The sequence below is a fragment of the Nyctibius grandis genome, chromosome 2 (genome assembly GCF_013368605.1).
Source record: "Nyctibius grandis isolate bNycGra1 chromosome 2, bNycGra1.pri, whole genome shotgun sequence".
NCBI classification, from domain to species: Eukaryota; Metazoa; Chordata; class Aves; order Nyctibiiformes; family Nyctibiidae; genus Nyctibius; species Nyctibius grandis.
Window position 1 is genome coordinate 4,893,386 of NC_090659.1, and position 13,390 is coordinate 4,906,775.

Sequence of the window (13,390 nt, forward strand, 5' to 3'; positions counted from 1 at the left end):
TGGTGCTGCCTAACAATTTAGAAAGATCAAACTAATCCAACTCCTACCTCTGCAGAATAATCTGCCAAGTGCTATGTCTTGATGTGAGGAAGTGTTTGTTTTTTTTTAATAAAAAAAAAAAAAAATCTACAGTTCTAAATTCAATGCCATTATCTCTAGTTACAGCTTCAGCACAAACTTAGGCACCTCTGTCATTCTGAGGTTTACATCATGTAAACACTGATCATGGATTCTGAAAATGAGTAAAGTTACAGAATCACAGAACGTTAGGGATTGGAAGGGACCTCGAAAGATCACCTAGTCCAATCCCTCTGCTGGAGCAGGATTACCTAGATCATGTCACACAGGAACGCGTCCAGGCGGTTTTGAATGTCTCCAGAGAAGGAGACTCCACAGCCTCTCTGGGCAGCCTGTGCCAGTGTTCGGTCACCCTCACCGTAAAGAAGTTTTTCCTCATATTTATGTGGAACCTCCTGTGTTCCAGCTTGCACCCGTTGCCCCTTGTCCTGTCAATGGATGTCACTGAGAAGAGCCTGGCTCCATCCTCATGACACTTGCTGTTTACATATTTATAAACATTAATGAGGTCCCCCCTCAGTCTCCTCTTCTCCAAGCTAAAGAGACCCAGCTCCCTCAGCCTCTCCTCATAAGGGAGATGTTCCACTCCCTTAATCATCTTCGTGGCTCTGCGCTGGACTCTCTCTAGCAGTTCCCTGTCCTTCTTGAACTGAGGGGCCCAGAACTGGACACAATATTCCAGAGAGCAATTACAAAGAGCTCCAAAACTTGGTACAACTATTTAGTCACAATTTAGCATCAGCCCAGCAGCAGCACTAACAGCTCACCAGACTGCTGCAGCAGATACCTTACATTAACCGCAGTGCACACTAAAGAAGTCATGCTTGTGCAATTAGTTAATTAAAATAAATATGGTAATCCCCCTGCTGCAGAGATCTGCCAGTTAATCAATTATTCAAAAATCATCAATTAAAACAAACATTCAGCTATTTGTGTAATCAGCTATATGTTTACAACAGCAACGCAAACAAAGCTGAACGCTGTTTATAAATCATTGTCAGGATGGCTCAAAAAGCATGGTGTTATCCACCTACAAACCTAGACAGGAGAAGTTTTCCATAAAGTATCTCAAATTATATCCAACACCTGCACAAATTATGCCCGCACCTTCATCATAAGCAGCAGCTAATAAGATTCAACCAAGCTACATTTATATATCAAAATAACCTATCCTAAAAGAAATTAATTGTAAAGTCAAACATTTGAGTAATGAGGAATGCCAGAAAATAAGTGAAACTTTAATTTGTCCCCCTTGTGCTACAAATACACATTATATGGTGGCAACTACATGATCACACGCTATTTTTCACAGACCCTTTAGCTTATTCACGTGCACAAACCAGACAACGCTCACTTCAGAAGCTCCTATTTGATGGCACATGCCTGATCTTTTCAACTCTTCTCAAACACTTCTATGAAGATTTTGTAAGTTCTGGAGAAAAACCCAGTACTAAATTAATAACTGTAAATGCTTCACACATTCTCATAGCTTCCCACTGAAGTGGAAGAGTGGGATTACAGAATCACAGAATCAGCCAGGTTGGAAGAGACCTCTGGGATCATCGAGTCCAACCGTTGCCCTGACACCACCCTGGCAACTAGACCATGGCACTAAGTGCCATGTCCAGGCTTTTCTTAAACACATCCAGAGATGGTGACTCCACCACCTCCCTGGGCAGCCCATTCCAATGTCTAATAACCCTTTCTGAAAAGAAATTCTTCCTGAATGAAGAATTTCTTCCTGAAGGAAGAATTCCTTCCAATGTCTAATAACCCTTTCTGAAAAGAAATTAGCAACATCTCACACACACAACAATGCCTTCAAAAGTATCCACGAATTTGGTGGCACACTTGACAAATGTAAAGCCAGAAAGTCCAAGGTACAGATTTTATTAATACGAAATTTTAATGCTCTGCACTTCAGTTAAGCAAACCTCGCTATCTTAAGCTGCACACCTGGAAGACAAGAGGCACACACCTGTGGCTCACTTACATTTAGGTTAAAAGACTCGCATAATATCAAATGGGAACTCTGTGACAGATGCGTGGAGAGATGTTAGAAGCTAACCATCAACTTCCTTGACATTTCCCATTCTTTTCTTGAAATCTGTCTGTATTATTGGCTACAAAGGCTTAGCAAAGCTAAGAGAGGTCTTGGGAGTTACAAGTTTCCTTGAACACTACATCCTTGAGTCACCTCCAAGTGAGAGTGAAGTGGGATCCTTTGCTAAAAGAAGTATTAGTATCTGGTCACACGACTCATTGCAGTGCACCAAGAGGCTCAGTGTGAGGGGTCTACAGGCAACATCAGTACTGGTCTTTTAAACGTGGGATGGCATCACTCTGGCATCAGTAAGGACAGCCAGAAAGGTCAGAAATTTTAGATCAATACGACAGAAGTTTGCCACTTCAGCTAATAAAAAACTGATACCACAGCCAGGCTGTTATTCAGCTAGTCGACTAGCACAATAAAGGAATAGCACATTTCACCAATGGACTTCACAGATAATTGCAACATTTCCATGCTTTTACTTAATCAGCCCTCATCTTTACTTTTTAGACACTTCATCCCAGTTGAATGCAAGCGAAAATAGTCTAAATAGAAAGCGTTAGAGAGTGTTAAAGCACCTCCTCACTGTATGAAGCAGCAACTTCGGAGACTACGTACCCAACATACTTTGCACAGCTAGACTAATCAAACTGAAATATTACATCCTGAGAACCTTCATCTATGGAAAGATGGACCTCAGTGTCAACAACACAATCAGCTACTAGTAGTACTCAAGATGCCTACGCTGTACATTCGGTTACCCTTGTCCAGAAGTCTAAGGAGTTTCCACACTATGTATGTTAAGCGTAGAGTCAGTGGCGCTGCGTTCTCCACACTGAATTAAGCCAATCCTGGAAGACCCAGCAGGATCTTTGCTGCTCCTAGTAAGCAGAACTTCCTTGGCAAGCAGTTCTTCAGAGTTAAGAATTAACGGATCTTTAGCAGCAGACCGTACAACCGGACAGATTCCAACACCAGACTCATTCTGGCAAGTTTTTCTCTAGACACACAAGAGTGCCCATTCTTTGTCAGTGAACTCTGAGCATGAAGCACCAAGCCAAAACAGCACACAAATGTGTCCAGTCAAACCTGCCTTTCTTCACGTCTATCATTTTGCTGTTTGGATCTAACAAGCACCCTTTGTGATACGCAGGTATCTTTTCCCATTCACACAGGTCTTGACGAGTGTCATTTCTATGGGCATCTTTCTATACCCCTTTTTCTCCTTTCTCAAGCTAACTACAAGGAGGAATATTCAGAAAATACAGCATCTGGTCAGATTCTGAAAAAACTCAGAAGCCCAGTGGAACTGATGAGCAGCTGGCACGCATTCTTTGCTAAAACTATCAACTTCAACCTCATCAGCTAAGGATGCAAGAGGAAAGACTAACAGTACTAGAGGACCCTAGAAACTAACTGAATAAGGAATAAAAATATTACTTGAATGATGCAATTAGTCAAATCTCTTTATTTTTTCCGCCCTCTCAAGCCTCAAGGCTCACCTGTGCAATCTGTATTGGCTGAGATAGAGGGATCTGCGTCATCGGCGTTGCAGCAGAGGCCGAGATGGTGGCACCAGCAGCGCTGTGCTGCTGACTGGCTGAATGCTGCACTGCAGCCGCCAGCAACTGTGCCTGCGCCTGTTGTAGCAATAACTGTTGCTGGGCTGGCGTCAACGTGAGCTATAAATAATTAGAAAACACAGCCATTAATAATGGAAAGAGCCACTTCAGCTACAAAGTCATTAGCTAGCTCATTACTAGTTATATTAACCAGGCATTCCTAGAACTATTACTACAGTTCAGCCATTAACTAGCCAATGACTCTGGCCTTAAGCAAGGACAGCTGGCTACTCAACACCATGTAGGAATCAACCTACCACAGACCTGACGTAAACCAAACCACACAAACGCAAACATTTGCACTTACTGGAACCTAGAGGACCTAACTTTACTCCTAACTTTTCTTCACAACTCTACCAGGAGGTTCAGGAAAAAGGTAATTAAGGAGCAAGCAAAAGAAAAGAATGAGTATTGCCAGGGTTTGAAAGGAAATTTACACCCAGCAGAACGGCAAGTGATTAGGCAGATGAATGAGAAGCAGGAATGCTGGCTATGGCTACTGAACAAACTGATAACACCCCAGCTGCTTCACATTAGCATGAATCCCTGCCATATTCCATCATTTCCATTATGCCCTAAGATATAAGTAAAGAACATGAGCTCCATTTGTTTCTCTCCAAGTATCCCCATCTGCTTTTTTTTTTTTTTTAATAGAATAGAGTTGGCAAGTTTACATCCCTTCCCTTTCCCAAACACGCATTATCTCTGTGAAACAGGTGGCAGCAGTCTCTCCTTTAGATGTAAATGAATCTTGATGCCCATATTTACTACAATCCATATCTGCATAGACCTGGAGTTTTGAATGTTTCACTACTGCAGACAATCATAAATTAAAGCAATCCAATATTTTTTGAGAATGAGAAAAATAATAAAAGATGCTGGGTTTTAATAACGTATTAGAACAGTCTCACTGTTAAAATTCAAATGTAATTACCCAAAAAGTAAATAGGATGTTTACTTATACACTAGCATACAAGAAGATTTAACAATTGAACGTGAAATTAAGACATCATTTCATGCAAGTGTAGAGATGATCTAACCTAATACTTCAAATCATAAACACATTGTTGGAGCAACTGCCCTAAATTCCTTATTAACATGCAAACTCTTAAAACTGCAAAGCTGATTACGTGGAAGCAAACTCTTTAACCAAACCAGCTCATTCACAAAACTTGCTTTTTTTTTTTTTTAAATGACTGAAAGCATTTACAACAACTCAGAAACACCACTAATCCTAAAACAACAGTTATTCCATAATTACTCCCAAAGCCTTGCGATTAAAAACCTCAAAATCGGTACGTTAAAACAGAAGGTTTGAATAGGCTTAAGCACTAATATAGTTACTTAAAAATAATGTGTTTGAGAAGAGGAAGAATCAGTGTCAGCAGTTCCCATCATTTTTGTTCTTCACCCAGCCATCTGATAAGATTTAGTCTCATGCTCCCATGCCTCATTTTAACCTTAAAAAAAATATTCCTCTTTACGACATCAGCGATTTTCTTATTTGTACACATACAAGGTTTTAATTTCATTGCAGAGTCAAGATGGATACTGACAGAGAGAAAGAATTTTTTTTTTCCGAAACAAATACTTTGGAACAAAACCCAAAGATTGGAGTCTGCTTTTTTTATAGGAAGGTATTTTCTGTCCCCTCTTTCACTCAATTTTCTGCCTCTGTTAAAGGAAATGACAATAACCTTCACTGACAGTTCTGCGGGGACTGCCGAAGTCACTGCCATAATCTGCCGGACAGGAGGCATACTGCAGTATACTTGGGTAAATCTTACCCCAGTGATCTGTCCTCCAGCCAGCATGAGCTGGGTCTGGGGTATGGCCGCCTGCACTGAAGGCTGCTGGGAAGGCTGGCTTGGCTGCTGAGAGTCCCCAGATTCTTCATTAGATTTAGACTAGTCAAAAAAAAAAAATACAACTCTTTATAGTGTAAAACAGATGTTAATGTAGAACACTGCTATCTCAACACTGCACAATAAAAATCTTTCATCTGCATACAAAAAGCCCTTGGGTTTATTTTAAGAGTGTGTTTAAGCAATGTGCCCACCATCTCAGCTACGACTGCTCCAACGTGTCTGTAGGTAATGCAGTTTGAACAAAACAAAAAGACTCTCGGGTCTTTTTGTAACTCTTTGACGTTATTTTCAGGTCTCATTTCATTTTACGCAATGCAACTGAAGCTGACACTCCCTTTCACCATAAAGAAAAAAAAGGTTGTTAAAATTATTCATTGCCTAAAATCCTGAACAATGGGACGAGGGAAAGGAGATTGTGTTTCCATTTTCTATATCTGCATCCTGCACCTCTAAGTCATCATACTGTTGGCTTATGCAGAACTGAGAAATCCTCACAGGTTTATCTACCTACAGCAAAATACATAATAAATACAATGCTTTTAAATAATCAAAGTTTAGCATTTATTTAATTGAATGCTGCTATTTTAAAAGATTTGCATTTTGATTTTTTTTTTGAGGTTTTGATTTTGTGGGGTTTTTTAAACAGAAGAAATTGTGAAGACAAGAGGGAGGAAATGCAAGTGCATGAAGAGGGGGAGAGAGTTTTATGATAATTAAAACTGGTTATGCAGAACATTAAAATTCTGCATAGATTTGCATATTTTCCACCACCTGTTTTGGGGACTGCAGCGCAGGCTAATTAACATAAAGGCTCTGATTAATTCTGCCAGTCATTGAGCGATAATTACAGCGCAGGACTGTAAACATTCTGCACTGGAGATACAGCCTGTTTGCCAACATCTCTCTCAGGGATGGAAGTTTACCATGGCAACCAAGGCAATTTTCTGCCTCCTTCCTCTTCGAAAGGAAGGTCACTAAACCTCCTCTTCTTTCCAAATTGTTATTATGTATAAGTGGGTCCACATTCTATTGCATTTCATGTAATGCACTACCTACATTCTTTAATAACAAGCAATACTGAAACCAGTTTTCAATAAAACTGCATCCCTTGCCCCTTAATATAGTACTGAGAGGAAGCGGCACGTTAACTGATACACTGAAGTGCTCAGCATCATAAAAAAGTTTGAAAGCTTTGTTGTCTCACATACATTATTAAACAACAATTACTCTGACTTATTTTGAAATCACTTTGTGTTATTTACACAAGCAATCTACATTGACCACATTACATAGTTAATGTTACGTTATACTCCTCTATTCAGCTACCAGAAGTAAGGACAAATTGCAAAGTAATAATTGCTGTGTTTAAAATAAGTGAATAAATGGAAGAACATGAAATATTCCTGAAGTTTTACAGTTTTCATGATACAACACCTGACTGAAATCCAGCAAAAAATGACGATCACTGCCAGTTTTAAACAACTGCAGTTTCTGAATGCTTAAAATCCTGAACCTGATTTACAGTTGTAAAACTATTATTCCTTCATACCTACCACTTGCAAGACCAGTCAGAATGAAAAAACAGAGTAACATATCACAGGTTAGAAACTGTCTCTAATGGGACCATAGCGCTGTTTGGAATGAGAGGAGGATGAGCAGCAGAAGGAAACTGTCTTTACCTGTACATTTAAGGACTGAGCAGCAGCCTGTAAACTTGTTCCAGCGAGCTGGACCTACAACACAGTGCAAAAATGGAAATGAAATAACGTAGAATCCACGGAAAACTTCAACAATGTAAAAAGAACAACCTCCCCACCCTCACCCCAACCACAACTCCCCCAAGAACAATGCATGCCCCTCTAACACCTGAATCAGTGAAATAGGGGCTGTGCTCCAAGCTGAAAAAAATCTGTAAGACTCTTCCACCGTGTTATTTGTCTACCTCTTGCTGAACGTATTCCTGCCCAGGGATCTAGATATTGTAATGAAATTGAGTTGAAACAGAGCATTTTGGGGTGGACAGGCTAACTATTCCTATTCCTGTTAAAAAAATCCAGGCTTCAGGGGAGGGCGTTAAGCTCTACTCATCATCATCCTTCTAATATTTCAGAATGAGTCTTACCCCAAATATGTACACTGCATTCACCCGCTTCCTTATACGACAGAGGAGCAATCACCTGCATAGCACAAAACCCACAGCATAAACACTCTTCCTCAAATCAACCCATTCAAGTATTTGCAGTCCTCAGCCACTGAAAAGAAGTTCTCAATACAAAGGACTGGAGACACTTTACAAAGGCTGTATTGATTCAGGTATACTCAAAACTTGAATTCAACGTTTGTGATTAACAGGTCCAAAGAAGTTCTTATGGGTTAGCAGTGAAGAAAAAATGATGCTTCAGAAAGTGAGATTTTTAAAGAGTGTTATTTTATCTCTAATAACAATTTTCCCTGTACATCAAATGCTAAATTTTCATTTACTGAAGACCGTTTTAATCAGTCTCGCCTTGTTTCTACCACCGGTCCTACCATAAAGAAGGAATGCCATGTAATTAATTACCAACACTTTCAAAGGTCAGAGTTACAGCCTGTGGTGAATTCCATCTCTGGCCACGTTTGAAAAACACTGCTCATTTGAAAACCAGGCAACACACATAAGGGTACAATAAAGCAAAGCAAAATATAGCACTCTTGCCTCTATAAAAAGATGTCCCCACATAATACACATCACAAAAGAGAGTCCACATATCTGCAAGCACAGGAAGGAGAGTTTTAATTTAAATTGCAGTACATGAAATTAATAACTGAATATTCGAACAGGCAACCCTTAAGAGTCACCTTGGAAATATTTCCTACCACTCTAGATGAAGGTACTAGACTTACTAAGCATGTTCTACATCTAAGCAAACACTCCCAGAAAAGCTCTTCCTCATCACAAGCAAAATATAGTTTGACACAGTTGATGTAATCTGAGCTTTTAACATGAATTAGCAGCACAGAATAATCTAAACAATAATAGCCTGCCATCCAAAAAATATACTCAGAAATAATACTTCAAGAATTACATAATAATAAAAAAAAACACAGAAAAGACTACAAATTTGTCTCGCTCAGGTACAGTCAACGTATTTCTGAAAATCTCTTTGAATGCAATTTGGACACCCCTTCCACCACACAACAAACATCTAATTAGAAATTAAACTGTTCCTGAATGTTGCCTACAACCTAGTATTTTGTATTAGTCTGGAGGAAAGCACTGTGTGTTAAGGCTGAACAACACCCCACTACGAGCAGCCACACTAGAAGAGGACAGTTTGACAATAGATTCCCACACACCTGCAGGTGTATGAAAGAGTAGCTGAGATTTTCCTTTGAACTCGAGTATCAAGAAATGAATCACACTTTATCAAACACGAAGTTCTAAAGGTCCTGAAAACTGTTCAAACAAATACATTTCCAAAGCAAGATAAAGCACTGTGCTAAATACAATTACTGTCCTGGATCAATCCATATAACAAAACGAAGACTAAAACAAACACACAAAATTCTGCAGAGCAGCTGCATCTGTCTTCGTGTTAAACACATACTGACAACCCATGAAAACTAGTCAGCTTCTCTCCACATAAAGGCAGCCTACAACAGCCTGTTTGTCCAGCAAATTCAAACACTGGCACTCCCTAGGTCCTATATAACCCGATCTACTAGGAAAATTGTAATTATGTGACAAGACATGTGGAATGTTCTATACAATAAAATGGCAGTTCAGAGCTCTTAAAAGAGGGTATAAAAGCTTCAGTACGTCAATTATACCACAATAACTGTGCAACCTCAGACCTCAAACATTCAAGGTCAGCCAATTAGGTACAGTATTTTAAAGTTTAAACTTGGTGCTGAGGAAGGGAAAGAAATTAGAACATTTGTTTTCATACACTAAGTACGAACAGATAAAAAACTATAAAAATGCCCCTTACACTTCTCTTCACCTAGGGATGCCCCATTTTGCTTCAGCCTGCATTTGAAGTTCAGCTTTGATTCCCTAAACAGGGCAGCAGCAGAACAGAGGGACAGTAGTAGAAGCCTGAATATCATCTGACAAACAGGTCCTTGAAATAACTTTAAAAAAATTTAAAAACTCACAAACCATACATGCTTAGTAAGTATGATCACTTTGTATTCTAGTTAATGTGTAAGAGCTTGAAAGGTTGAAGCATAGTGCTGACTACCATTCAGAATCACTTCTGGTTTCTTAACTAGGCAGTGAAAGTTTCAGAACCTTGGCAGCTGTTGGGCCAATACAATCCTTTACCAAAAAGATTTCACCTTGCCTTTCAATTTGGTATCCTCATTAAGGTTTAAAAAAAAAATACTTTAGGCATTCTCAAGTCCCCAAAAAGGGACCTTCTACTTCCTCCAAATAGGTCTCACCCTATCTTGACGTATTCTGCAGCCTCATGCAATGAAGTGAGTGCCATAAGAACTTTTTCCCATCCAAGCTATTTAAGCATGTGGTCTACCCATATGTTCCTTTACATGACTACTCATCATTCAGAGAAAGAGAAAACACAGAACATAGAAGAGCAGCTGCGTTCGTACCTGCCCAAGTCTCTCCTACTTTGAAATGGGTCTTCTCTTACCTGATGAAGGTGCCCAAGGAAGGCCTGGGCCTGGGCTGTAGAGATTGCTCCTCCGACAGGCACAGGCTGCTTTTGAAAGTCCAGGCCATTTGTCTGCGTGCCTGGGGAGAGAGAGAGAGATTAAGAACTATTACTTATTACTTTTATGAAACGGAATAAGAATTAATATTTCTAAGTCTCCTGCTATTCTCTCAATACTACGTAGTAGAAAAATACTCTGAGAGTAACAAGAATGTTCAGAAAGTGGAAAGAACAAGATTCATATAAAGTCACCTTTCATTAAAGACAGGTAAAATAATACTTGACAAAACCAGAAGTACTGCACATACACAGCAGTTATGGGCCACAGTTTTACTCTTTTGATAAAAGAGATCTCCACATTCCCATTAATATTTGTGCAGAGCTCTCATTACATAAGAACTGCCTGGGCCTGCTTTTGCTCTCACCCACGGTCATATACCTAAAAAATTATTATTTTCCTACATTTTTGTTGTCTTCTTCCTAAATAGCTCGGAAGATGTGAAAATCCCCAAACTATCCCCAAATAATCTAGTTGTGAGAAAGGGAAAAAAAAAGCCAATATTTTTTCCACAAGAAACTACCACAGAATTCTCTTCTGCCACAAGGAACTATACCTACAAAATTTTAAGAATCATCTCTGGGGAGATGATAAAATCAACATTAGGGATTACCAACAACTCATTTTGTATGTTGGGTATTACTACTTACAGTGGCTAATAACAAGAAGGGAGACTCTGAGTGTATCAGGCTGTGTGGAATTTCTAGAACAGATGATGCAACCTTAAAAATTGCGTGACTGAAATGAAGTAAAACCAGCTTTAGACTTGCATGTTTACTCTTCATGACAATCAGATTTTGTTCAGTGCCTATGGACAGGTGTTCAGCTAACTCCTGCTTCAAGATTCCTTCCATCATCTACATTTTTTGCCATAAAAATCTGTTATCTACTAAGCAAAAGAGTCACAGTTGTTAAACAACAACAGGGGTTTGCTATTCCTCAGAACCATCTGCAAAAGCAAGCAGGAGTAAAATTTGATTAGTAAAATACACTATCCAATATTTTACATTGCTATTTTTACCTACAAACAGCTTACACAGATAAAATTTCCAAAAATGGGGTTGCTGTTCAATTAAATACAATGCAGACAGTCAAACTTCCTAGCACCCATGTAAGGTACACCTAACGTGGCCCTTTGATGCATCTTTGGTGGGGGTGCTGTGGGGGAAGAGCTGGTCTACTCTCAAGTTTTTAATTCTGTGCTTTCTGCTAGGGTTTACAGTCTTAAAAGACATATGTGCAGCCAAAGATCCACAGACATGTTAAAAATATTCAAATTTTAAACTAAGTAAAATTATTTAGCTTAATGAGTCTAAAATTCCAATCCAAAGTGAATGGAAGGACTATCACTGGTCCAAATTGATCTTGAATTAATGCAACTTTGTTGCATTTCGCCAAAGAAAGGTAGATAAGAAGGTCTGCTGGAAAGAGCTAGAAGAATCTCATCTACTTTCATTCTTTCCAGTAAACTGCAGAATTCTCTCAATGCAGAAGGCCAAAGGGAGTGGGAAGACGATTAGGTAAATAAATAAAAATAATTCCTGTCTCAATCTACCACCTCCTCATTTAAGTAGATGCTTTGAATCAGTTTTCAACCTACGGTCAGGGACCCCCAAGTAGGAAAAAAACCCATACAGATAAGAAAACCTACTGTAAGGTAGATATTCCTCATTCCAATTGGAAACTTGCAGGGGTAAAAAAAATTATCCATTTCTGAGAGGACTAGCTGGAAGCCTCACCTTAAATAAATAGCTGGAGCTGTTCTAGCTAACTATCTTCCAGAAAGAGCCTCAAATCATGACACCATATTAAAACAGCACTGCAGCACATGTGTGCAGAAGAAATGCTCCAGTTAGCGCTTCTGCTGAGTCTTAATATGGAAATTCGAAACGAGCCTCCTAGGGTTGATAGTTTTGGACAAAGCAAGTTCCAAGACCAAGCTTAAAATCTCCATGGGTCCCCAAAACCACTTTAGACAGGTACTAAGAGAAAACATTTTCTTTAAATTCAACCTTGAAGGACTCCAATTGCCTCTTCCCATGCCTCCCAAAACCAAACTCGGAGAAAAAACCCAAACCACACCTGTTCACTCTCTGTTCTACTTGCATCTTAAGCTTTCTTTGGTATTTGGAAGGAGTGACTCTTCCCCTTCGGATGCAGCCTTAGTTTTGGAAGGAATGCTACCCAGGTTGCTTGCATTTATCACAGGATGCCTATGTCTTTTGAAGAACAGCAGGGAAAATGAACTTTGAGTCCAGCATATGAGAGGCCTTGTTCTTAAGGTGCTCATAAGGATGTGACACCACTCCTGTGGAATCCAAAAAATCTGATAAGGAGACTGGAAAATGGAGCTGTCAGAAGCAGGTCAGCATATTGCAAGGACATGAAAGAAGCCACTTCTGCTGAAGATAAGAGTTAAATGCGAAAACCCACGGTGACTAACAGACATGGCAGATGCAATCACAAGTATTGTGATGTTAGCAATCCCAAGTATTTGTGTCTTCTCCATCTCCATCCCAGCTCCCATAACTGCTACACCTGATCTAACAGCTCACCAACACTAAAAAAAACATGAGTGGGAAGTCTCCCTTTCCTATCTCCCCTTTCTTCTTAGTTCCAACTACATTGTCCCTCTCCTGCCCCTTCTGGTAGTCCATGGACACAGCAGTAAGCCAATTCACCTTTCTAACTCATTAGAAAACTATTCATGTGAACTATTCCCTTTTTCTTTTGGTCAAGTTAGTTTTCTGCCAGTTACGTGAGATTAATTAACTTATCTTAGGGCCCAGCAAGCAGCAGATAATGCAAAGCAAGGGAGGTCAGAGATGTGGTAGTAGGGAAACAAGCTTCCCCTGCACCCAGCAAGTCGTTAAGACTGAATCAAGCTACAGGATGAAATTTCACCCTTATTGCCCAAGTCCAATGCAACTTAAGCACGTTTAAATTCTGGCATAAATTCAGCCTTGTGGCTATCTACTTCATGGAGTTGGTTTGGATGAAGACTAAGTGCAATTAATTTTCAGACAAATCATATCTTTGAGCCGTCTCACTTAGTGCCA

At 39.6% G+C, this 13,390-nt stretch overlaps 1 protein-coding gene across 3 annotated transcripts in view; it reads right to left on the bottom strand.

The window, feature by feature from the left end:
• The window catches only part of POU2F1 (POU class 2 homeobox 1), a 123,611-nt gene that overhangs the window by 31,544 nt on the left and 78,677 nt on the right, over positions 1-13,390 (bottom strand). For 2 of the 3 annotated variants that reach the window (XM_068423421.1, XM_068423412.1), the window contains exons 3-5: positions 10,253-10,353; positions 7,298-7,351; positions 3,631-3,810 (exon numbers count right to left, since the gene is read on the bottom strand). In XM_068423421.1, the coding sequence (XP_068279522.1) occupies positions 3,631-3,810; positions 7,298-7,351; positions 10,253-10,353 (335 nt within the window). Of the gene's footprint in view, positions 1-3,630; positions 3,811-5,537; positions 5,658-7,297; positions 7,352-10,252; positions 10,354-13,390 lie in introns of all 3 variants that reach the window. The other variant, XM_068423429.1, reaches the window with a different exon arrangement.